Source organism: Colletotrichum truncatum, assembly GCF_014235925.2.
Source record: "Colletotrichum truncatum strain CMES1059 chromosome Unknown Contig_0001, whole genome shotgun sequence".
In the NCBI taxonomy this organism is placed as follows: domain Eukaryota; kingdom Fungi; phylum Ascomycota; class Sordariomycetes; order Glomerellales; family Glomerellaceae; genus Colletotrichum; species Colletotrichum truncatum.
In genome coordinates this window covers 9895265-9918433 of record NW_027222398.1, presented here as the reverse complement: position 1 = coordinate 9918433, position 23169 = coordinate 9895265, and the positions used below count along the sequence as shown (strand labels likewise).

The 23169-nt window shown below is 49.4% G+C and overlaps 8 protein-coding genes across 8 annotated transcripts; 3 read left to right on the top strand and 5 right to left on the bottom strand.

Annotated features, from left to right (window-relative positions):
- Positions 1–254: 254 nt before the first annotated feature.
- Positions 255–1982, top strand: CTRU02_202775 (uncharacterized protein; the record flags this gene model as incomplete). The annotated part of the gene is made up of 5 exons (XM_036728939.1): positions 255–345; positions 418–1310; positions 1372–1500; positions 1554–1634; positions 1734–1982. The coding sequence occupies 5 exons, from the start codon at positions 255–257 to the stop codon at positions 1980–1982; spliced, it is 1443 nt and encodes a 480-aa protein (XP_036579454.1).
- A 678-nt stretch (positions 1983–2660) lies between these two features.
- CTRU02_202774 (asparagine synthase) lies at positions 2661–4963 on the bottom strand (the record flags this gene model as incomplete). Its single annotated transcript, XM_036728938.1, has 4 exons — positions 2661–3772; positions 3826–4084; positions 4137–4699; positions 4750–4963. The coding sequence occupies 4 exons, from the start codon at positions 4961–4963 to the stop codon at positions 2661–2663; spliced, it is 2148 nt and encodes a 715-aa protein (XP_036579453.1).
- A 2394-nt stretch (positions 4964–7357) lies between these two features.
- Positions 7358–9334, bottom strand: CTRU02_202773 (MFS siderophore iron; the record flags this gene model as incomplete). The annotated part of the gene is made up of 4 exons (XM_036728937.1): positions 7358–8289; positions 8349–8691; positions 8751–9021; positions 9096–9334. The coding sequence occupies 4 exons, from the start codon at positions 9332–9334 to the stop codon at positions 7358–7360; spliced, it is 1785 nt and encodes a 594-aa protein (XP_036579452.1).
- A 2394-nt stretch (positions 9335–11728) lies between these two features.
- On the top strand, positions 11729–13450 carry CTRU02_202772 (subtilisin-like protease; the record flags this gene model as incomplete). Its single annotated transcript, XM_036728936.1, has 1 exon — positions 11729–13450. One exon carries the CDS (start codon positions 11729–11731, stop codon positions 13448–13450), a length of 1722 nt encoding a protein of 573 aa, XP_036579451.1.
- A 525-nt stretch (positions 13451–13975) lies between these two features.
- CTRU02_202771 (N-terminal nucleophile aminohydrolase (glutamine amidotransferase class-II)) lies at positions 13976–14944 on the bottom strand (the record flags this gene model as incomplete). The annotated part of the gene is made up of 1 exon (XM_036728935.2): positions 13976–14944. One exon carries the CDS (start codon positions 14942–14944, stop codon positions 13976–13978), a length of 969 nt encoding a protein of 322 aa, XP_036579450.2.
- A 2137-nt stretch (positions 14945–17081) lies between these two features.
- Positions 17082–18047, top strand: CTRU02_202770 (uncharacterized protein; the record flags this gene model as incomplete). The annotated part of the gene is made up of 2 exons (XM_036728933.1): positions 17082–17554; positions 17615–18047. 2 exons carry the CDS (start codon positions 17082–17084, stop codon positions 18045–18047), a joined length of 906 nt encoding a protein of 301 aa, XP_036579449.1.
- A 426-nt stretch (positions 18048–18473) lies between these two features.
- Positions 18474–19046, bottom strand: CTRU02_202769 (uncharacterized protein; the record flags this gene model as incomplete). The annotated part of the gene is made up of 1 exon (XM_036728934.1): positions 18474–19046. One exon carries the CDS (start codon positions 19044–19046, stop codon positions 18474–18476), a length of 573 nt encoding a protein of 190 aa, XP_036579448.1.
- A 1341-nt stretch (positions 19047–20387) lies between these two features.
- On the bottom strand, positions 20388–22684 carry CTRU02_202768 (WSC domain-containing protein; the record flags this gene model as incomplete). The annotated part of the gene is made up of 3 exons (XM_070204089.1): positions 20388–21919; positions 22097–22409; positions 22607–22684. The coding sequence occupies 3 exons, from the start codon at positions 22682–22684 to the stop codon at positions 20388–20390; spliced, it is 1923 nt and encodes a 640-aa protein (XP_070062671.1).
- Between the last annotated feature and the right edge of the window lie 485 nt (positions 22685–23169).

The following is a 23169-nucleotide window of genomic DNA, read 5'->3' as shown; positions in this document are numbered from 1 at the left end:
TCTCACCCATTTAGGAAATACGTTCAGACGGAGGTAAACAATCTATCCCGGAGTGATGCAGTCACTACCACAACTCACCGAACGTTTCTGCGCTTTCCTTTTTAAGAAGCTTTTCTTTCACTACCTTATCCTTCCGTCAGTCTCGACACGAATTCTCTCTATCAATATCCACGGTCACTACTCCTTCAACATAATCTTTTTCACATTGAAAGCTTCTGCGTTCTTCAACTCCTCAATCAGGGAGACCAGCTACCATGGATATCGACTTCCAGGCTGACATCAGTGTCCTTCAGGACATCCTTGTTCCCTTCGAGCAAAAGAAGCTGATGCTGGACATCATTCATAGTACGTCAAAGCGAGAATCTAGCAAAATGAAAAATGGGTAAGTTTGGCTTCAGCAATTGACAAGGAAAACAGATGAAATTGTGCCGTATCGATATCATGACGGACCGCGCCTGTTCCCAGACCTCCAATTCTACTCGACTTTATTTTACAACCGTGCCGACTTCTTGGAAATTTGGCCATTCGTCAATAGATTCCATACTTGGATATCGTACTTGGCTTTCAACTCCCCTGAAATGACTGATGAAGCCCTTCGTCGCTTGCGAACGATGGTCCCAGGATATGCTCCCAACATGAAGCTATCTCAGATTTTCCAGCAGCCTGAACACAATCCTGGTCCTGTCTTTCCACCGGAACGCCCTATACAAGTTCTTCCTCAGAACCAGAATCTTGAAGACGAAGCCCCAATGCCACACAAATCCGCATCCCGCAAGAAGAGGGCCCCTGTCCATCGGGATGACGATCATCCACTTCTCGCGGATGAATTGAACAGACCTGCCAACTTTTCCTACCGAGGTATCATTAGAGACATGGAGCATTTCGAGGAAGTAGACGATGCCTATGAATGGCACGTCAAGAGAAAGGCAGGACAGAGCCCGACTGAAGACGCGACTTGGCCTTCGACTACAGTTGAGCAGAAGGAACATGTGAAAACGCTGTTTGACAATATCACTAACATGACGAACTTTTATGAACTTCGTAAAGCGACGGAGCGCCTTTCATCACTCTTGGCCCAGCAAGCAGGAGAGGATTCTGGGCCCATTTTAGTTGACGAGGAAGGTTCATCACGAAAGCGCCAACGTACGAACAAGGCTGGCAAACAAGCAGAGAGACTGAGGCCTAGTGGAGTGAACAAAGCAGATTGGGAGTTGATGAATCCGGAGAGCTCAGCAGTCGACCGCCTTGCTGCCGTTGTTCATCATCCGATCACGGACATTGAGATTGAGATTCTCTGCTGGCGACTCTTGGTAAGGGTTCCTCTCCTTTTCTCACCTTGGATTAAACATGACTTACAAGATTGTTGAAAAGATGGCGGCAATGAATGCCCAAAAAGGATTTACGATGCGTCTTCTTTGGTCAGGCCAACGCACGACATCGACATGGGATTTCTTTGAGACGTTTGCAGAGCGTTGGAGTGTCATTTGCGAACAGCTTCTTGTTGGTTCAACCGCTAAAACTTTACGGTGAATATAAGCTGATTTTTTTATTAGGACTGCAAGCTTCTTGTCCATTCACTCACGCGCGCCGACTGGATCTCTAAATTTGCCAGCGCTCCCCACAAAGAACGAGCTGTAAGAAACTTCCTTCTTTTTAACAGACGGATTGCCAAACAAACCATCTGTTAAATATCTTAGGTTTGAGTCCTTCTGGTGTGCTGACCAAATTGCTAGTCGAAATTGAGCAACGATCTCCTGAACGGCAGGCGAGACGTACAGAACCAAGTTGGCAGAGAGGTCATCAAGGCCAAAACGGGAGCCAAAGAGTGGACCACCACTGAGGACTTTGAGATACGGTCGAAAGATGGCAGTGTCATTGTGAAGGGTGGACAGATTGGTGATAAGGCGCGGCGCAAATTGGCGGTCCGTGGAGCGAAGCAAGACGCAGAAAGCTCTGCTTCGCCACCTCTGACTCCTTTTTGATTGAGATGATTGGTTTTTTTTATTTTTCTTATTGTTTGGAGGACTTTCTGTCATTTGGGTTTAGAGCCTTGGCTTGCTCCAGTTGACTCTTTTTCCTTAAGTTTTACTAGAAGAGTTCAGGTAGCCTATAGTGCAGGCTAGCTTTGAGTGCTTACGCAGCTTCTCCTCTGCGTGAGGCTGGGCAAGGTATTTGGGAGAATAATACCAGGTCTTTGAGTGTTGCATGCAATGCATTCTGACATATTCAAGCTGAGTGTGCTCTCGCAGACGAGATAAGGCAAGAAGCGCCCAGTGAAGTGTTTTGCCACTTAATTGCAAACGCATCAAGCTAGATCTTCGTCAAAGCAACATTTACGAATGAAGATGAATGGATTCTGTTGAAAGTTGATTAAGGGTATTCTGCAAGAGAACCCATTATAGCACACCAGCTTACAGGACAATTGGACGAAGCCGTAAGCGGCAGTAGGCGATAGCCATTGGAGCCGTGTGCGAGTCTCTTGGATCATAAACACTTAGACATGGTGTTGTGATGCATTTCCATTTCCAAAAGAGTCAATTTAACCAAACGCCACGATACCTAGGTGATATGCAATCTGTGTTGCCCTCTTCTTACTCCTAATCCAAATTCTAATGTTCCATTTGCGACAGAAACTTAAGAAAAGTAGACAAATCGAAAGTCTACATGCCGTTTGGCCATTGCTCTTGAGCAGCCTTCTTCACGCCAAACCGTTGGCTGATAACCACCCACGACGCGGTACAGATCAGTTTCCTGAATGCTCTAGGGTTCGCATCGTCGCCGAAACCTTCTTCGAGCCACTTCTGTGCGCTGTTCCACTCCACAAATCCCAACTGCTCGATGTTCTCCTTGCAGATTATCCTCTTCATCATCTTATGAATGGGACCGCCACACGGCCACTTGACAGGCGCAGAATAGGGATGCTTCCTGCGCTCGTAGAGTTCCTGTGTGATGAAGGGCTTGCCGGCTTCCTTGAGAATCCACTTCTCGCTCAGTTTCTGGCGTGTTGGGCTCAGGTCCTTCCACCACAGGCTGGCACCAGCTCCAGTGTTGGCGGCCTGCGCGGCAGATTCAATGTATGCTACCTTGAGACTCGGAGGCAGTCCGTTCACATACTCGACCAGGTGGTGATCCAGGAAAGGCGGTCGTGCTTCGATGCTGTGTGCCATCTCCGTGCGGTCTCCCAAACAAGTGAGGATCATGTTGGCAAGCGGCCCCTTGGTATAGATGTAGAGACCAGAATGCAAGGCATGCCACTTTGTCATCATCTTCTGAAAGACCTCGGGTGTAATAGTCGAAGCGCCCGCCTCAGGCGCTTTGTAAGTGTCCCGAATCCATGGCGCGAAAGCATCCCACTCAGGCTCCAAGCGCATCGAATTGGGGGCACCAGTGGCAGACTCGTCTTCGAACATGCCTATTCTCTGGAACATATCGTTGATATCATCATTCATCTCCTTGTACATGGCCACACGGGTGTCAGTGTCGTGCGTGAGGCCAGACTGCGGCCATGCGAAGTCCGGTTCCATGAGCAAAGCTGGTAGAACGAATGGATATCCGGCAAAATGCTCATCCGCACCTTCGCCTGTAAGGACTACAGGCACGCCATGCTTTCTAGGCAGTGTGGACAGACAGAACTTGCCCACACTATTCAGATCAAAAGTCTGGTGTTCTGTGTGGTAGACTGCCTCTTCGAAATTGTTGGCTAGCTCGACCTCGTTCATGTCTTTCTTCAAGACCTCTACACCAAGCCACTCAGCTGACCGTTCAGCAATGTCTATGGGAGGTGTCAGCAAAAGTCCGTAGCCCCAGCACTTGAGACGAACTCACCAGCTTCATTAAAGCCTGAGCTTTCTGGGAATTGAATTGTGAAACATGTGATGCGCTTGGTCGCATCTTGGTTGCCCAACTTGACACCTTCTTCACGGGCCAATGAGGCTGCAATGCCTGCAACAACGGACGAGTCGATGCCGCCAGATAGATAGATTCCGACAGGAACATCAGCGCGAAGCCGGAGCTTCACTGCTTCTATCAAACGTCTCCTCACTTCCAAAATCATTTCATCAACGCTTCGCGTTTCGACTTGTTTCTGCTCTGGATTAGCATTATGAACTTTCTGAACCTGCTTCATTGCGAATTACCTTGTCTCTGTACTCTGGATCCCAGTACTGATGATGGTTGATTTGACCGTCTCGAGAAATCTCCATCCAAGTTCCAGGGACTAGCTTCCAAACGTCTTTGAATACGGTGTTGTCAGCTTGCATCGAAGTGCCGCTGATTAAGCCGTAGACATTCCATTCGGGCTCCCAGCCCAAAGCTCGGAATGCCTTCATTTCTGAAGTCAGGAGCATCCGCTTGCTGGCACCCTCACCCAGAAGAGTCCAAAACATGGGTTTAATGCCAAAGCGGTCTCTCGCTACGATGACTCGGCCGTCGTTCTCATCGTATATAATGAATGCAAACTCTCCACGGAGATGTTCGAAGAAACCAGGGGCGCCATGGATCTTGTACAAAGCAACCAAGACCTCACTGTCAGAGTGACCCTTGAACTTGTAGCCATGCTCTCGAATGCATCGCTCTCTAATCGCGTCGTGGTCGTAAATCTCTCCGTTCACAACGGCATGGATTTTGTCATCGTCGCTGTGTAGTGGCTGAATGCCGTCGGGAGAAAGATCATTAATAGCCAAGCGGCAGTGACCCAGACCTATGCAAAGTCTCAGTTGTTATTCCAAACGATCAAGAGGGTGATCTTACCGATGGAGCCTTCGTCACTGATCCAGACACCAGTGGCATCTGGGCCTCGGTGAGCGATAGCACCAAGACTTTCCTGTAGCTGCTGATGAAGAGCTTCATGCTTCCGCAGCCCGTTCCTATCATGTCCGTTTAATCGATTAGTTCGTTGGATTCCGTTCGTTCCGTTAGTGGAACCACTCCGCTGGAGCGCGATGCTGGCTGTAATTCCGCACATGGTCCTGTTTGGCAAACGAATCAATGTGGAGCAAAATAATCAAAAACGAAGGGCAATACGAGATAAGTCCAGACCCATGCCACTATAGGTTAAGTCGAATGCAGAATCGCAGCTATTTAAAAGCTGACAGAATCCAAAGGGCACCACGGCACCTTCATTAACACTGTCCGAACTCAACATAGCATGTTTGGCGCAAACGCTATGGTTAGCTTTCTTGGCCCGAAGAGCTACTTCATGAAACCAACCAGATCGGGCCGAAGAGTGCAGACTTGGGGCTGTGGCTATATCGTATGTATGTGGGGGAGAGTTTGGAACTATTATTTTGACAGTGGTGTGATCTTGGCAGGCAGGTCGCATGGCCAGATGTCAACGCTCGGGGATCTGCTGGCTTGAGCGCTCGTGGAGGAAGGCTTAGTTTTGAATCCCCAAAACCTCAGCCCCAAACAAGCTCTAGATGCACGGTTGTACAGTTTGTGACGGATCGCACGTCCGCTTGTCCCGAGTTCTGAGCGACAGGAATTTCAGTGCCGTTTAACCTATGATGAGATCTTTTTTATCGGGTGGCGTGTTCCAGGAATCAGAACAACAAAATGCTATTGATCAAGACGCACTATCGTCTAATGACGGTTGTTAACCATTGAGAAATGCTCATAATGATTCCATCCCATATGGGCTTTGGAGATTGTCAACCTTGAGAATCGTATAAACCGTTTTGCGTTCTGAAAACCCCTGCCTAAGAAGTGGCCAAGCCTGAAGCGTGCCAAGTTCATTCCTGTGGTCCATGTCATCAGTTTCGATGGCCTAGAACCATGTTCGATTCAAGGGTCTATCATAGCCTTAATAGATGCAACATCCCTCCCAATACTTGCGGAACGAGTGTGGGCCGCTTTGTTATCTGTTTCTTGATCCTGGATATTGGGTGAAGAAGATAGCTTCCTCGGTTCAACGCCAGTCTCCAGGAGGCGTTCTTCGACACCCGTGACCACCATCCGATGCAGCTAAGTCTGTCACCTGTGATTTGCAACGCATTCAATGCTATAACAAAGTGTCTTATGGTGCATAGCACACTGAGTGGGCAAGGAGAGTCTATCAACGCGGGACTCTCTTGCCTCAGCTTCCGTTGAGGATGCACTGACCAAAGCACGGGTATTATGTCCGAATAGATCCAATCACATGACAAGTCAGAAGCAGTCTAATCATGAAGAAGAGACATCTTGTGCGAATTAACTCGTTTAGTTAACGGGGCCTGGCGTTTATGAGAGAACGACTAAAACATGAACAGCAGGCCTCATATTACTACTACCTATAGCTAAAGTACGCACTGTTGAAATTTGTACCTCCCAATGAACTCAAAGAACGCCCTTGACTTTCCAGATATCAGGGCCTTGGATCGACTCGGCATTCTTTTGGTTTGCACAAGTTATTATTCATCGAAGTTTGACTCCACGGCAATACCAAATATTCAAAAACCCCGGATTCTTGCAGATTGAGGATACACTGTCGCAGACAACGGAGGTGTCTTTGGGTCTGGTGATCTTCTCAAGAATAGATTTTAGCAGCATGCGTGACATTCTTGCTGTAGGGGTTTCTTGGCTAAACGTGCGCAATGCTTAAAACTTCAACACAAGCATTTGTAACCACATGGCGTTTGGCGATAAATCTTGGCGACTGGCCTTCGGAATCCCCCTCTCGAGGCCGCATCACTATTCTTCAGGCCTCAGACAACCAGGAAGAAATAAGTACTTAAAGGATATGCAAGACCATTATGGACGTGATAAAATCAACGGTCCTAAGTAGCCCAATTCGTATTTAGGTCGTAAAGGAGATTACTTTGACGAGCTTGATTGCCTCAATTCGACAGTCCAAGAGCGCATTGAGTGCAAGAACGCCCAAAGTTATCGGCTTGCTGACGTTGGGTTCATTCGAATAGTGACTCTGATGAACATCGAGGGATGTAATCCCATCGTTCCTAGCTTGGCTGAACTTAGGATCGTGGCCCTAGAAGAACATGATTTTGCAGTGATAACTGGTGTCTTCAGTTAGGTACTTTGATGTCTCGAAGTGTCAGATTGGCTCAGCCTTTTTGTCCAATTCAAGCTATCTCGCGTCACACAAAAGCGTTGAAAGTGTTCCCTAAGCAGTCTATGAACAGACAGATCAAGAATTTCAAGCTACTTGCATGTGGCCGGCAACGCCACAAGTTGTAGTTATTCTTGTAATCGTTATAAAGAAGCTGCATTCTCATTGAGGTAGCTGATTGCTGCAACTGGATGTTGGAGGGAACTAATAATTTTGAGGGTAGTAAAAGATGCCCCGAAAACTTTGGACAAGCAATTTATTTTTGAATAAGCTACATAACGAGGTAGTGCGCTGGCCTGTTCAGCAAATTCGTACCTAGAAAACGAGACCCTTGGTCTGGTGCATCTTCTTGAGGTTGTAGTTCTTGATCATGAACAATGCAACAAAGCCGAAAATCATAATAGAAGTGCCTGCTGCAAGCATCCTTGTCTGCGCATATCCGTACGCTTTTTGGATAGCAATCCGCTCATCGCTGCCCATGGGGTAGCTTAGCTGCACATCAAGATCGCCGTAAATATCCCCGATACTCTCCAACGCAGATTCCGGAAGGTAACGTTCGAGTGCCATCTCGAAGGTATTAGTCCAAATGGAAGCCGAGATGGTGTTGCCAACGGAGCCGCCAATGTTGCCGCAAACACTCAACACTGCAAGAGCAGCGGCAACGTGTTGGTGGTCAACTGCTGCAAGAATAGCAACCTGCATGCAGAGGATGAAGACACTTCCGCCGATGGAGGTAAAGACTTGGCACATGATGAGATATCCAACGCTCTGACCTGGCTGACGGAAATAGATCATCAGGCCTTGGCCAAAGGTGTATAGTGGTACTGCAATCAGCAAAAGCCACCTGAAACGACCCGTCTTGGACATGGAATATCCGACAATGAACAGAAGAACACCAGAAACGACGTCGAAGGTGTTGCCGATATATCCTGCTTCGGATACGGACACGTTGTTAACGACCTGCAGGAAGGATGTGAAATAGCTGTTCCAGCAGTAATAGGCGATTTGGTATGTAATGTCCAGCAAGCAAGCACCCATGACGGTTCTATCCGCGAAGAATTCGAACTTGAAGAACGGAACCGGTGCCAGGAAGAGCTCGTTGAGCAAGAACAGGACGAGAACAACGAAGCCTGTGACGATCATGGCAATAATATAACCAGATGACCAACCGTTGGGGGCAGTACTGGCCAGAGTAAATGGGAGAAGGAAGGTAACGAGGCCACAGGCGAATAGAACAACGCCAAGCACTAGGTCGATTAGCAACGATTTCCGTTGATATAAGGAATGAAAGGGCACGAGACTATACCATCAAACTCGAGGATGCCCCACCAAATGTTCTGGACGAATGTTCGACCACTTGGTTCTCGGATAAGGACGCCTCTCTTCTTGGCTTTGTGAATGTTCCACTTCAAGACGCTGTACAAGGGCGCAGCCACGACAGGTAGAATGATTGAGAAACACCCGAAGCCCCAGCGCCAGCTAACTTTTTCGAGGAAACCCTCAGCTGCTTTAGGTCCAGCAAACGCCGTGATGATGTAGGGCGACGATGTGAAGGCGAAAGCCAAGCCTCGATTCTTCAGCTTGGTGGAGTCGGCTGTCATGACATCGATACTATAGATGAGGCCGGACCAACCAACATTCCAGAACACCTTTCGTCCTAAGCGTTAGAATTGTTGAATTTTATGACAGCTTGCGGGTCGAGTCTTACCGTCGCTGCACAGTAGGTGGCCAGATTTTGACTAGCGGCCAACAGAATCATGCCCAATGTGGCAAAAGAAACCATTAACAAGAATCCTTCGGCTCTGCCCCAGAGATCCAATATCTTGGCCAGGGGAATATACACCGAAGCTGTCATCGCACTGGAAACGATGTTGATGACTGGCAGTAGAGAGTGGGATTCGAAGTCGCTCGCTGCATATGGGGTCAAGCTGGATAGAACCGAGCTCTGGAAACCGTTGGTAAGATAAATAAACCACATGCTTGATTAAGACGTTGGAGGTTAGTTATGGGCTCACCCATGAGAAAGGGCATGCAAATTGAAGTAAATACTTACAAGATGAAGATGGCAACTAGTGAGCTCTTGTTCCAGGTAAGTGATAAGGCCTGGGCTAGTTTAACTCCATGTTGAACGTTGTCACTTGGTATGTCATCGACCGGCTTCTCGTCAGGAACTTCACCAGCTTCCGCAGCGGCAGTCTTGTCGTGTGTCGGCTCGGGGACGGCTACGACCTCATCCTCGGTCCTGGTTTGCCTACGGCTAAGAGCCTCTTGAAGCCTGGAAATGACTGCCATTTTTACTTGGATGAGTGACTGGAAAAAGAAAAGCGACGTGCGGATAAGCACCCGGCTGGCAACTTAAATATCGGTTGAAAGCCTGTTGGTAGAAGACTTTTGCGCCACGCTCTAGCGAAGCACCTCGGATCTCACCCACCATGCATCACAAGCTTATTCCTTTACGTAAACAGCTTGTTTGGCCCACGCATTGCATGTCTTTCACAGCGGCAGAGTCTTCGTATGATAGCGAGACAGTATCCGAAGGTCACGGTTGACTTGTACAAAAATCGTTTAGCTCTTGGCGCGGAGACCACGGCCGCTGGAGGGTATCCGATCCTTCGGGTCGGGTAGGGACTGTTTGCTGCCGTGTAGGTTCTTGGCAACGCGTCCCATGCCGGGTTTCCGACATCAAATCGGAGCATCTTTGTTGAACGGTCCAATGGGGGACAATAGTAACATCTGATTAGATTGATTGATAAGGTGGGTGGCACGCAGACTTTGCCAAACGCGGTTCCATGACCGGAAGCACTACTACACATACAGTTAGCTTGGCACGCAAATGAGTGGTTTCTTTGGTGGTTTAGACATAATGTCTCCAGACCAGCTGGCGCTATTGGAATTCTTTTTTTCATTTGGCCCCCACGTGCGGGTCCTCACGCCCACATGGCGGATCGTCCAGGTCAAACTTCAGGACAAGATCGTTTCTCTTGTTAGGTTCCGCTCTTCTTGTCCTGTTCTTGGTGTCAAGTTATGGCCAGCTTGCTAAAGCCAAGTCGCGCTGATGGTAGGCAACGTGCCGAAGACATGTTAGATGCATTCAGTTTGCATGGAATTTGATGAGCGGACCCCGCGGGAACCTGCACGTAACCCGGCCTCACTGTCTTGGCTCAGCCCTACAGGAAATTGAGGTGCTACTTTGAATGCCCAAGAAGGAAGTCATGCATGCCAGTGGAACGGAAATAAGAGTTGAAATGTCAGAATCTTCCATTGGAAAGGAGACTAGCTTCGGTGCCAGCTTGAATTGGTCGACCATGAATCATCTGAACACCCGTCGTGAGAGAAACACTTGGCTAACAACCACCTACTGGGACAAACAAAATAGTAAAGGAAGAACAAGAAAGATAAGGCTTCTTGACGTTGCGTTGTCAAAAGCGAGAAAAAAGAACTGAGCCATGATTTGCAGAAGCACATCGGGCGTTGCGACTTGATTACCGTAGCATCCATGTCTTCTTGGAGATGTCCCACAATAGTCAGAAACCGTACCGAAGAATCGATGAGGGGTTCAGGCCTTAGCCTCTGGAAAGTACTCTCCTGAGTGGAAGAATTCTGCCCCATTTGCTGTATATTTTACATATTAGTTCGGCTTATAGAAACGAAACCTTCGTTCTGACTTTGGAGACTTAACCCTTCTGTGAAGCATATGGCCATCAGTGGCTGAAGCTACCTAATGTACAAAGACAAACTGAAGCTCGTTACCCCCGAGTAGTCTGCTAGTGTCTTAAAAAATTATGTAGCCTAGGGAGGGGCTTAATAATCATTTTATTCAGTAATATCTTGGTATGAACAGATCCTTTTGTCAAGCCATGTCAGGATAAAGACCATAGGGAAAAAAGAGAAAGCCGGGCCTCAGAAGCGTCTAAAATAATTAGGCTGGTCGATTGTGATGATTCTAAAGAGGGGCGCCCCGGAATTGACTCAGAGTGGAACGGAGTAGCCGTATATTGAGTACTCAAACACCAAGTTTCAGTGGTAGCGATAACCCTGCACACGCTGTAGGTTCCTGAACTGCCCCTTTGTTGACCTCAAAAAGTAAGCCAATTGTTGATTAATCCTTCGATTGGGAGTTTTGAATTAAGTTTAGCCTTGTCTACTTACTCGAATTACGAAAGTTCTCTATGGTGGAAGCAGAAATTCTAGTTGTAGTAATCAACGTATTTTGGTATGTTACGGTTGCGATTGAGAAGATCGCCATTGGAAAAGAAAAGGGGGATCTGCTTTGCTCCATTCACCAGGATGTTCAGACAAACTGTAATCTCCAGTAACTATAGCACAGCCGCAATCGGTACAACCTTTTCGCGCGAGAGACTCAGCGTACTCTATGCCTGCCGTGTAATAGAAGCGGACATTACTCGACGAACAAGCTTATTGCAGCTTCTATAACAATGGTATACCTCCCACAGGTGTGTAATAATCTACGAGTAATTTATGCATTACATGGCCGTTGATCATTTCTTAATTCAACCAACTCCTGGGATGGTGTACAAAGCGACTTCCGCGTCGAGCGTAGATTCATATTTAACATACATTACACGGTAGTTGCACAGGGCCAAACTGGTATCCTCATCACTCGTTTGCTTTGTGCTTCTGTATCTCTTCGGTCATGAGACCGAAATGCCGTTCGTTACTGTTAAAATGACACTCATTCATTGTCTTAGTGCTTTTCTGACAATTGTTTCAATATGCTGCGCTCAACAACTGCATGAAACAAGCGCCCTTCATTCCTTCAGTTACCGTGATCAGGAGGCACCTCAGGAATCAATATCTAATAGCTTCATAAGCACAACAGTGCAAGCAACAAGCACAGGAACCGTTGAAAACACAAACACAGCTACCAATACGGCCGCACCATCAGCAGCGGCAGGCGATACAGCTGCTGACTATGTTATATTTGCCAAGGCCGGTATTACCAAAGAAGATGGCGATGCTTTCGGAAATACGCTTGCCAACATGGTGGGAGAACCTAACATGGACGCCATATATAACGAACTCGATACTCCTTTTATCTGGCGCGCAAACCTCAGTCCCGACCAGCTTGACAAAGTCAAAGCCGACAGTGTCGTTTCTGAAGTTCAGCCTAACGAGAGTGCCACACGTGATACTGTGAACCCAGGCCCAGCTTCAACTCAAGCATCGTCACCCTCTCGGCAGAAGCGAGCAGAGGCCTCAGGGGTCCCTACTGCAGATAACGACATATTCGATTTACGAACGCTTTCGACTCCACCGCACATGGCTACTTTACCCGATTACCGCTTTGATGATTCGGGTGGCAAGGGCATAACCGTATTCGTGATCGACACGGGGCCATTTGTCTTGAAGCATGACGAGTTTGCGCCGCCTGCAACAAAAGCCACCCGCCGGGAGTTGAGATTAACAAAAAACAAAAAGTCCACCCTCGAAGACACTCAACATGGAACTTGCGTAGCTTCAAAGGTCGTCGGGAAAACGGCTGGATCAGCAGTGGGCGCGAATCTGGTTGCAATACAAATCGAGCCACACGGATTCGGGCTCATAGATGGTTTCCAAGCGGCATTGAACGAGATTAAGAGGAAGAAGCTAAAAGGGAAAGCTGTTGTTACGACCTCTATTCTAGTGCGGCCGCGCCATGTTTGGTTAAAAACCGAGACACGACGTCTCGTTGAGGGCTTTGTCGAAGAGGATGTACCTTTTATTACGGCAGCTGGGAACTTTGCCGAACAAGGTATCACAGAGCCAGATACGCTACCGGCCATCTTGGCAGACGAGCTTCCTATAATTGTGGTGGGTGCAGCGACCAAGGATTTCAAGATGGCCGCCGCAAGTCAGCGCGGTCGCCTCTTGACGACTTGGGCGGTTGGCGAAGAAATCAAATGCGCCGACCCGTCTGATTTATCCGGCCTTGCAACGGTCTCAGGAACCTCCTTCGCCGCTCCTCAAGTTGCCGGCATTGCAGCATATTGGATGGCGCACCCGGATTATAGTAAGAATTTCGTCCCAGGCAAGGTTTCCACCAACATGCGCAACATCTTGGGAATACTTTCATATCCGCGCATCGATGGTCCAGATTACCCCTCAATAGCCTGGAATGGGTATGACATAGCCGAAACATGCAAAGGCGTGAGAGGTACGCGTCGAAAGAGACGTGATCTCTCTCAAGCGTGTTCATTTGCCCCGAAGTCGGCACCCGCAAGTGCTGCAAGTAGCGCAACACCAAGCGCATCTGCCGGAGCGGCATCACAGCCGATGTGCGGAACTTGTGGAGATGATGTTTCACGCCATTACGAAGTGGTTATCGGAGGGCTGTCAGATTGCACGGGGGCTGAAGACGTGAAGTCTGCCTGCGAGGCCACCGAGGGATGCGAATGTAAGTTTGCTTGATTTGCGTCTTTTTGTGATCTTGTGGACTAACTGACAACAGCTTGGGCATTCGGTGTTGAGGATCAGAAAACTCAACAAGTAAACACTTGTCTATTGTTCTCCAGTCCTGTCTCGGAACTTGTCAAAGAAGGATCGTTTGATCTGGGAACTGATTGCTCAACAAAGTATTTTGACAAGTCGTGTGCCTTACCATCTCGATGACAGATTAATCTTGCTTTGGAATTTAGATTTTGGTATTATAAGATAATTATCGTCCTGAATTACACTGTGTTCCATCCTCTCCTATTTTCCGTCGTCAAAAATTGTGAGGACGTCTTAACGCTTGATTTACTTCCATTGATCGACACCTTAACAAAACAATCTCAGAAGCCAATAGTCATATTAGATGATGTGGACCGGTTCACACAGCGATTCTGAAGACATAAATCAATGACGCATGAGAAGTTCCCTAATGAACATGCGTCCAAACATTTCGATCTTGAAGGAGATCATAAATTGCTCATGAAAAAATATTAGTAGATGCCTCTACAATTTTCTTAACTCCAATTGAATTTCATCATCCACCAAAACCATCTGGGATGGTTCGATCAGATCCCATTCGTCCAGGTCAAAAGTACTCGGTTCGCTAGCTACCAGAACATGAGCCGAATGAGCCTCCTTCTCCTCTCGTCCATCGTCACGATTATCTGTCTCACTGCCACCAACGCTGTTTGGATGCCCCTTGAACTTTCTGTTCAGAGTAGCACCAGCAGTTTTCGAGTAGTATAAACTTGGGGGTTCCACGCCGTTCGGACTCGCATATCGAAGGGCCACCAGCGAACTGCCTGAGGTAACGACTAGGTTTAGAGTGTTATTCTCTTGGGCGGGGCCTCTTTTTCCAACGAATTCTTTCTGCATTCCCTCCAACATAGCAACCGTCTCACTCATAGCTTTAGCCATCTTGTCTATAGGATAGAGTGAGTTCCAATCGCCTGTTTCTTCACAGAGAATAAAGAAGTACAACGCCGCAATGTGCTCGGCATCAGTCGTCCCAAGAATCGCCGTCTGATACCGTAGTGGGAGGTACTGCAAGATAACCGTCTTGATGACAGAAAAGTACCCCAAGATCCCGTTGTGCGCGAACAGGTGCCTTCCAAAGACGAAGGGGTGGCAGTTTGTCTCCACCACAGGCGTAAGACCCGGTGCAGCTCGGACGTGGGCTAGAACAGCCTGTGTGCTGGTGCCTCTGGCAATGCTTTTGAACACGAGGTCGTTCAGAGGTGGCCGAGTATTTTTGTACACGACAGGGCGGAGGGATTCCCGACCTGAGCTCTGCGCCCGCGGATCGAATTCGCATTGGCTGGATGTGTACCATCCTATGCCGAAGCCGTCCATGTTGGTTAGGGGATTCGGAGATCCGGTGTCGTTTGCTGACGACGGTGTGGCATATTCAGCCTGCCACGGGTCGAATGGAGTATGACCGGATGGAAGAAAATGATCATCGACTACCAACATCAGTGTCGTTCATCTCGCGCAAGTATTCGGCTTACCTTGCTTCACGATGGAATGGCGCGGTCGAAGGACAAGGTCATCGAGAAGCTGGGACTCGTCGCCCAAGTATATGAACCAGCGGCACATCTTTTATCACGGTGCTTCCCTGATGAAAATTGAGTGGCTTCTCAGTAATTGATTTCACTAGGAACAGAATCACGAAGTGCAGATGAAGAGAAGTTAAGGCTTGCCGCGACTCCTATCTCTCTGCTTTCACGCTTGGACACAAGTTACGTGGTTTGGAGGCGCCTGTCTCAGCAATGATGAGAGGCGCAGCTGACGTCACGGTTAATAGAGTTCGCGCTCATCTTCACATGCCTCCACTCAAGCGGCGTCCTCCGGATGAGCGCTCGTTGAACTGTGAACATACTTGTGAATGAAAATGATGTGAATGGTGTGATTAACGTAATGCAGTCCATAGCTATACTCAGAAACTCATGATGAGTGAAAATTAGTCACTGCGACGCGGTGTGAAGCAGGAGAGGCACACGGGGCCACTTGAATCGTGGATGAACTAGACGACGATAGTTCGGCAGATACCAATATATGAACCTCTTGAGAGACTTCAAGCTAGTTGATGAAGGGTGAGGAGAAATGGCAGTGCGTGTAGAGGGCTGGGTGTTGGGCTGGGAGCAGTCGATGCTGCATGTCCTCATAATCATCTGTTCTAATACACTGCCAGCGTCACAGCCACAATGCTGAATAATGTTTTTTTGACTTGAATCGGGAAAAAATAAGACGAGCCAGCAAGCGACAGGATTCTGGAGTGTTGTGGCGGCTAAGCGTCTATCCCTCGCCCTCCTCCCTTCTCGAACAACGGCGTAAGGATGGCATCCGACCATGGCTGTGTGGATATTGCCGCTAAGAAAGCCACGAAAGATGTCAGAGCCACGGGAAAAAGCTTGTCGTTATCGGGCGTTTTGGTTCCAAAGTGTGTTGCCGCGTCCAAAACGCGCCTGGAAACGTAGCATTGTAGAAGAATACCTACCTTGTTGTTGTTGGTGACTGTTTGCACCGCGATTGCGCTTATTTGAATCATCTTGGTGTCTGGCAGATGATCTCTACCATTTTCGAGATCCAAAGGCTGCCAGCATGGTGTCTCACTCGCAATTCTATCCTAAAGAAACCTGGTCACCCACTCTGCCACTAGTAGCTGGCAGGGCCAAAGTCGAACGGCCGCCGAACGGATGAAAATCACTACTCGTCTATCCAATCTAAATCATTGTTCCTTACCAAATTCGGCTACTCGTACATACAATGGCCTCACCGGACATCAAACTTTAGGGGACCAGGAAAACACCGAGTGATTTCGGAAGAAATATGGTGGAAGAATCCTTCTGGTCTCCGAAAAGCCTAGGGATGGAACAATTATGGGGATTATGCACCTTTGCAGCAGGCTAGAGGAACCATAACCCAGTGCCGAGAGGGAACGAAATTAGAGGCGTCAAAAAGGACTTGGTTGGCACATCTTTAGGCATCCTTCTATGGTTCTAATGCAAGCTTAGTCTCTCACAAAAGCGTTAGACTGTGACAGGGGATCGAATCCTTCATTACCAAAAACAAACCACCTTCAGCGATGATCACGGCCTTTGAAACTTGTCTATTGGACCGCAAACTTAGCCCAGAGGCTGAGCTCAAGGGCATGGGCAGTGCCCGGTTGTACCTCCATTTCATTTTGCTTGCTTTTTGCTTGCAATTCTGCCCTGTCACCATGTGACGCTATTCAAAAGGTCGCGGGCCGTCGGTATGCTAGACGTTGCTCGTCTCTCCCCCCTCCAGAATCCTAAGCGCCAGCCCTACCGTTGCCAACGATGTAGTTTTCACCAAAACAAGTATTGCTGATGATCCACCTCAAACTCCCCCCTGATGCGCGCGATGGCACGCTTTGAGAATCCTTCAAGTCGCCATCTCCCGCTGTGTAACCCATATTTTCTATACATTTCCTCCTCTGCTTCTCTTTTTCGCCGAATTGCTTCTGCCTGATCATCCCCGCCAATTCCTTGGTATCGATCCACTTGTGATGCTGCACTCATTTACTCAACCTTTAATTTAAGCTTCACCCGGCCGCTTTATTCGCTCTCTTCTTCCCTCTTGTGTTGAGATGGCTTCTCTGCATCCGCACGAACAGCAGCCTCATTCGAGCAGACATAGTACTCACTCCGGCTCACCCGAAGCCGAGAAGATGCTCAAGAACCCGAACGGTGCCCCGGGTCCCGAAGCCGGGGCCATCCCTGATGGACTCGAAGTGAATGAGGGTGCCCACTTCAACACGGCGCCGCAGGCATATCAACCAGACGCCTATCAGCCAGAGGTGCAACAATACAAGGCGTACTATGACCACAACCCTCAGACACCGCAAACGCAATACACGCAGACAACGTATACCAACAACCACCAGCCTCCCGTCGCTGTGCCACCGGTCCAACATGAAAGTAAAGGAGATCGGAGGGTATGTGGGCTGCGCAAGCCTACTTTCCTCCTCACGCTTGTGTGCCTTGCTCTTCTTGCTGCTGTGATTGCCATTGCAGGAGCTATGGGAGCCGTGTTGGCGCAGAAGAACTCGGAGGTTGCAGAGTGAGTCCCACCTCTGAAGATCTCTGACAAGGTTTACAAATACTAATTATTACTCGACAGCCTCTCAGCATCGGTATCGGCTTTGGCGTCGGCCACAGCCTCCCCGACACCCACAACAACATCGGTCGCCGCCTTGGACATGAGCAAGCCTGCGCCAACCGACACCGCAATCCGAAAGGGCGAATGCCCAACCACCTCGACGAAACCGCAGTGGGAGATCCCTGGAACGAACCTGACATTTGTGAAGGACTGCGGCAAGGATTACATCTACAAGGACATCACCAAGATCCCGACGAGGAACATTGAGGAATGCATTCGGTTCTGCGCTGTGTACAACCTCAACCAGCAGACAGACCTCTGGAGGTGTGCAGGCATCGTGTATCTTTACAGGGATGACGACGGCGGCAACAACCCCTTTTGCTGGTTGAAGTACGCTCAGAACACAGACCAGATCCTATCAAAGAACTACGCGGAGTCGGCTTGGATTGTATAGAGCGGGGGAGTCCGAGGATAATGATGACGAATATTAGACAGAGTGTATTATACCCAGTTTCTACGAGCTTTTTTTTTTTTTTTTTTTTTAATTTTTGAAAAAACTTGAATCATAATCTGAATCCCCAGAAGCCCCTCCGTTCGGCACCCACCCAACAATGGCATGAAAACCCGACGACCACGGCCATGGCGGAGGTCACAAGCACCAACTCGCCTGCTCCGGTCATCAAATATCACAGACCCGCCTTGCTAGCTCAATCGGTAGAGCGTGAGACTCTTAATCTCAAGGTTGCGGGTTCGACCCCCGCGTGAGGCTCAAATCCTCACAGCGATTAGCTGCTTACGTTTTTTTGCTGCGTTGGGCGTTGGATTTTGCACAAGTTTTCTCGGCTTTGGATTACGGGGCGTCAAGCTGGCATACACCATCTCAGCCTGATTTGCCTCCGAGGTAAAAGCGTCGCTTGAAGGCAAACATGTCGTCAAAGACGCAAAATTCCGGTGCTCCAAGCTCAAACTCCTTGGGCATTTCTTCAAAATGGCTTGCGAGAAACGCATTCAGTTCCTGTTCTTGGTCGCCGTCCAAATGCCGCAAAAGGTATGCGACGCTGAGATGGAACCCGTACTGGTCATGGATCGGATGGCGTATCTTGAGTGCGTCGGCCAGTTTGTTGCGAACAACCCTCAACCTCTGTGTCTCTGACGATGTACGGCCATCGAGACACACACTGATACCAACTTGGAGGGGGTCGAAGCCCTGAACAGTCATTTTGTAAGGTGGCGCACCCTCTATTCCGACGTCGAAACCAGCAAGCGCTTGTTCAAAATGAGAATGGCATTGCTCTAGTGGTGAGTCCAGAGGAAGGTCAGACGGCCAGTAACCTGGCATCCGGACCTGATCGCATACCCCTTCGAAGAGGGTCATGTGGAAGCTCGGGGCTGGTAGCAGGGTGATGAGCGAAGAGAGCTTGCTTTTGGCAAGCTTCTCGGACAGAGACTCCATGGACTTATACAATGGATCTGTAGGAGAAAGGTGGCAGAGAATGGTGTTCCCTTGGAAAGGCTGGACGGAGCCATCGGGTGCGAATTTGCCTGGAACTCCGGCGGGGTATGATGCATCGCCAGCATTGAATTCCGATTGAGTCATGATGGACACAAATCACGACAGACACTGCCTCTAGTATTCAAAGATGTTTTGAATGTTGATTTTGTTTGTTGTTGCGTGATTAAGAAAGAGGGGATTCGATATTGACGATACTGTTGCCTTGAAGTGTCCCGAGTCACACGTGGACATGACAACAAGTGCATTTGGCGTTGTGGCTGTTCACTGTGGCTGGCGACAGTTAAAACCACTCAGCTGCCCGATTTTCTTACATGCGTCTATGGTGTCGGTCCACTTCAAAATGCACAGAAAATTGACGGAATGGTTCACCATGTGTCTTCTCATTCAAGTGGTTTCTGCTAGGGGCTCCGTTGCCAGCTTATACTTGATATAATACTGCCTGGTACATAGTACACCATCTTGTATTTGGAGAGCTGTTAGTCAATCCCCAAACATCATTTGAGACTGTCCCCAATTCTTTCGTCGAACAACAATTGCAAGAAAATTGCATAGACAACGTTCTGCCTCTAACATTACGACTGCGTCGCTCAACCTTGTTTAAGCAGTTGATTTCTAATTGCTTGAATCCTCTCCGAAAGGTTTGTCTTTTTCCTTACCTTGATCCTGCACATGCTTCAGTCCTGACCCAGGTAACTTCAGGTATAATACACCGTACTTGTAAAATTAACACCTCTATTTAAATACTTGTACTAAGGCCAATCTCAATGGCCCATGACTTCGCCGTCAGAAATAGCAACGACGCAGCGGCTCGTTGAGTATGTCTTTGTTACGATCTAGACGGCACGTGATGTAGCACAATCGACCGCATCTTCAACAATTCTACGTCTGTCATCCTGAAGTTGGCTCATTTTAGCCATCGACTTCTAAGAATGATGGAGAAGCACAAGAATAGTAGACTGCAACCTCTGAAGGAGAACAATGCCTTCAAAGACCCTCACCATTAAACTAAAGACTTCAAACCAGTGCTGATGAGGTAGGACGTTGAAGACAAACCAATTTTCAGGTCTATTTCGTAGATACATTTCAATATAGATTGTAAAACAGTGTATTAACGTTTCTTTGTAGCAGAGAAGAGGGAGCTAATATACTTCCTAGAACCAGTAGGCTACTGTTAAAAAGAAATGCTATTACCTGTAGCTCTAAACCGCCTATGATTCAATCTCCTCTACGAGGTATGCATCCAAAGAAGTGACATTAACTCCCCAAGCTCGGATAAACCCCTCAGAGCAGAATGGCAGCAGCCATGACACCAAAAACGACGGCACCAACGCTGGCAGCGAACTTGATAGTTCCGGCGACGACGACAACCTTGCCGGTCTCGGCAGGGGGTTGGGCAGTAGGTTGAGCAGTCTGGTAAGGAACCTTGGTGATGGGAGGTTGGGGAACGACGACAGTGCTGCAAGAAGCACCGACGCAAGTCGTCTGGGTGACGGGAGCCTGCGAGATGACGATGCCACACGTCGCGCACGGAGGTTGAGGCTTGGGGCAGTTGGGTTCACAGCTGTTGACAACGGTATACTTGTCGCCGGACCACTCGTACTTGTTGAGCGCGTCCGCCGCGGTACTGTTGGTAAAGACACAGGAGCCGTCCTTGCAGACGTACTTCTGGTTGCAAGCGTCGCCAGAGCACTTCTCAACCTGGCAGTAGTTTCCGTGGCAGGTAACTTTTTCGTTCCATTCAGCCATGCCCTTTTCGACGTAGTTGCAGTGACCGGAAACGCATACAACCTTACGGCCACAGTCGTATCCCGTACAGGCTTCAGGGCGCCAGATACCGTCGTTACATACTAGACGGCGATGGCAATCGGAACCGAAGCAGGGAAAGTTGAAGGCGCAGTATCCACCGTAGCAAACAATGATCTTATAGCAGTCGTCACCATAGCAAGGGATGTTGGGACATCTTCCGTTGGCGCAAGGGTTGGTGGTGCCGGGAATGACAGCAGTGCCGGAGGGGACACCCGAGACACCGGGGGGGGCGGCGCCGTTTCGGACGTAGATGCTAAAGCGAATAACAGCCGGGATGACTCCGGGCAGCTGGCGCTTGGCCTTGACGACAGGGTTCGCAGCACGGCCACCGCAGACCTGTCTGCCGTTACCAGGGCAGGAGAGGTTACATTGCTCCTCGGGGGTCTTGATCTCATTGACGTCGTCAATAAAGTCGCCGCAGAAACAGTCCCTGCCAAAGGTAGCAGCGTAACGCTTGCCAGTAGGGCCACACTGGGCAATACAGCGGTCGTTAGTCATAGCTTCAGCAGACAATAACAGGTTGAAGGTCGGGAAGCTAGAAGGAGATCCGTAGCAGCCAAGGTAAGTAAACCCGCCGATGTTAATAGGGTTAACGGTACCTAAACCAGACGCCGTGGGGGCCGGGGCTGAGCTGGGGTCTGACTCGGAGCCCGGGATGCCGGTTTCTTCACCCGCGCCAGTGCCAGTGCCCATGCCCGTGGATGGGCTAGTTGTGGGGCTACCGGCGCCGGTGGTAGTGCCGGTGTTTGCGGTTCCGCTACCCGTGCCAGTGTTTGTGCTCGTGGATGAGCTGCTCGACGCAGTGCGGCTGGTGCTACCCGAGCTGGTGTTGATGCTCGTGCCTGTGGGTATGCTAGTCGCAGGGGCGCTAGTAGAGCTGCTGGTAGAGCTTCTGGTAGAAGTACCGGAGCCCGACGTAGTTGAGCTGATGGGTACCGTAGGAGGGTCGACTTGGATGACTTGGGCGGTGTTACCTCCTTGACGACGCACTAAGCGAGCTGGAGCCGCTGGGCAAGGGACGGTTGGCAAATCCTTCAATGTTGAGCCACAGTAGCACTGAGACCCGACGTAGGAGTTAAGCTTGAATGAGGGCGCGCAGGTAGTAACACAAGCCTGCTTGGAAGCAACTCCAGCAGGGCTTGTACCATCCGTAAACGGAGACTGTCCGACCGGAACGGACTTACAACCTAAAGATGTAAGAAGGTAGACTACCCTGTTGCCGCTAGCGTCGATGAACTCGATGTTGACCGACTGTCCAGTTCCAGCCCTCTCGAATACGTTGAACGTCTGAATGCCTTGGGCAGCGAGATTGGGAGTACCTGTGTAGCCAGTGGCTGGAGGGTTGACCAGGCCGGTGGAACCGGCAGCAGGCGAAGATGCTGCGACGGGGGCGGAGCTGGCACCGGAAACCGTAGATACTATAACAGGGGCGGAGCTGACGCCGGCAACCGAAGACGCTACAACAGGTGTGGAGCTGGCCCCGGCCGCGGGAGGGGACTGGGTGACCGGGAGACTGGTCAAGACAGTGCTCGGGGGTGGTTGGGGTGGTTGTGGTAGAGCAGTGCAAGTCTTCCTATCAGTGTTGCAGACCGTACCGGCAGGGTTGCCAGCACAATCGGCATTGGCAAGGCATTGGCCACAGGTGCGAGTGCCAGGATCGCATTTCGAGCCTTTAGGGTTGCCAGCACACATACCGTCGTTGACACATTCAGGACCACAAGTGCCAGTGGTGACACCTTGAGCAGGTTTATTGCATTGAGGGCCGTTAGCATTGCCAACACAATCAGCGTTGGCAATACAAGCACATGAGCCGAGGTTACATTGCGAGCCGGCCAGAGAAGTAGCGCAATCAGCGTTGGTAAAACATCCAACACAGCGTTTGGCGGCCGGGTCGCAGAGCGTTCTCATGGGGTCGAGGGTGCAGTCGGCGTTGTTATTACATCCAACACAAGTCTTTGTAGCAACGTTGCATTTCGGGGTTAGAAGGTTGCCGGCACAATCGCCGTCGGCAAGACATTGTCCACAAGTGCGACTAGTAGTATCGCATTTCGGGCCTTTGGTGTTCCCAACACACATACTGTCGTCGACGCATTCAGGACCACAGGTGCCGAAGGGGCTCGCTTGATTGAATTTGTTACATTGCGGGCCGTTGGCGTTGCCAACACAATCATTATTAGTAGCGCAAACACACGAGTTTGCGTTACAATTCGAGCCGCCGGGAGCGCCAGCACAATCAGTGCTCGTGTTGCATTCAACA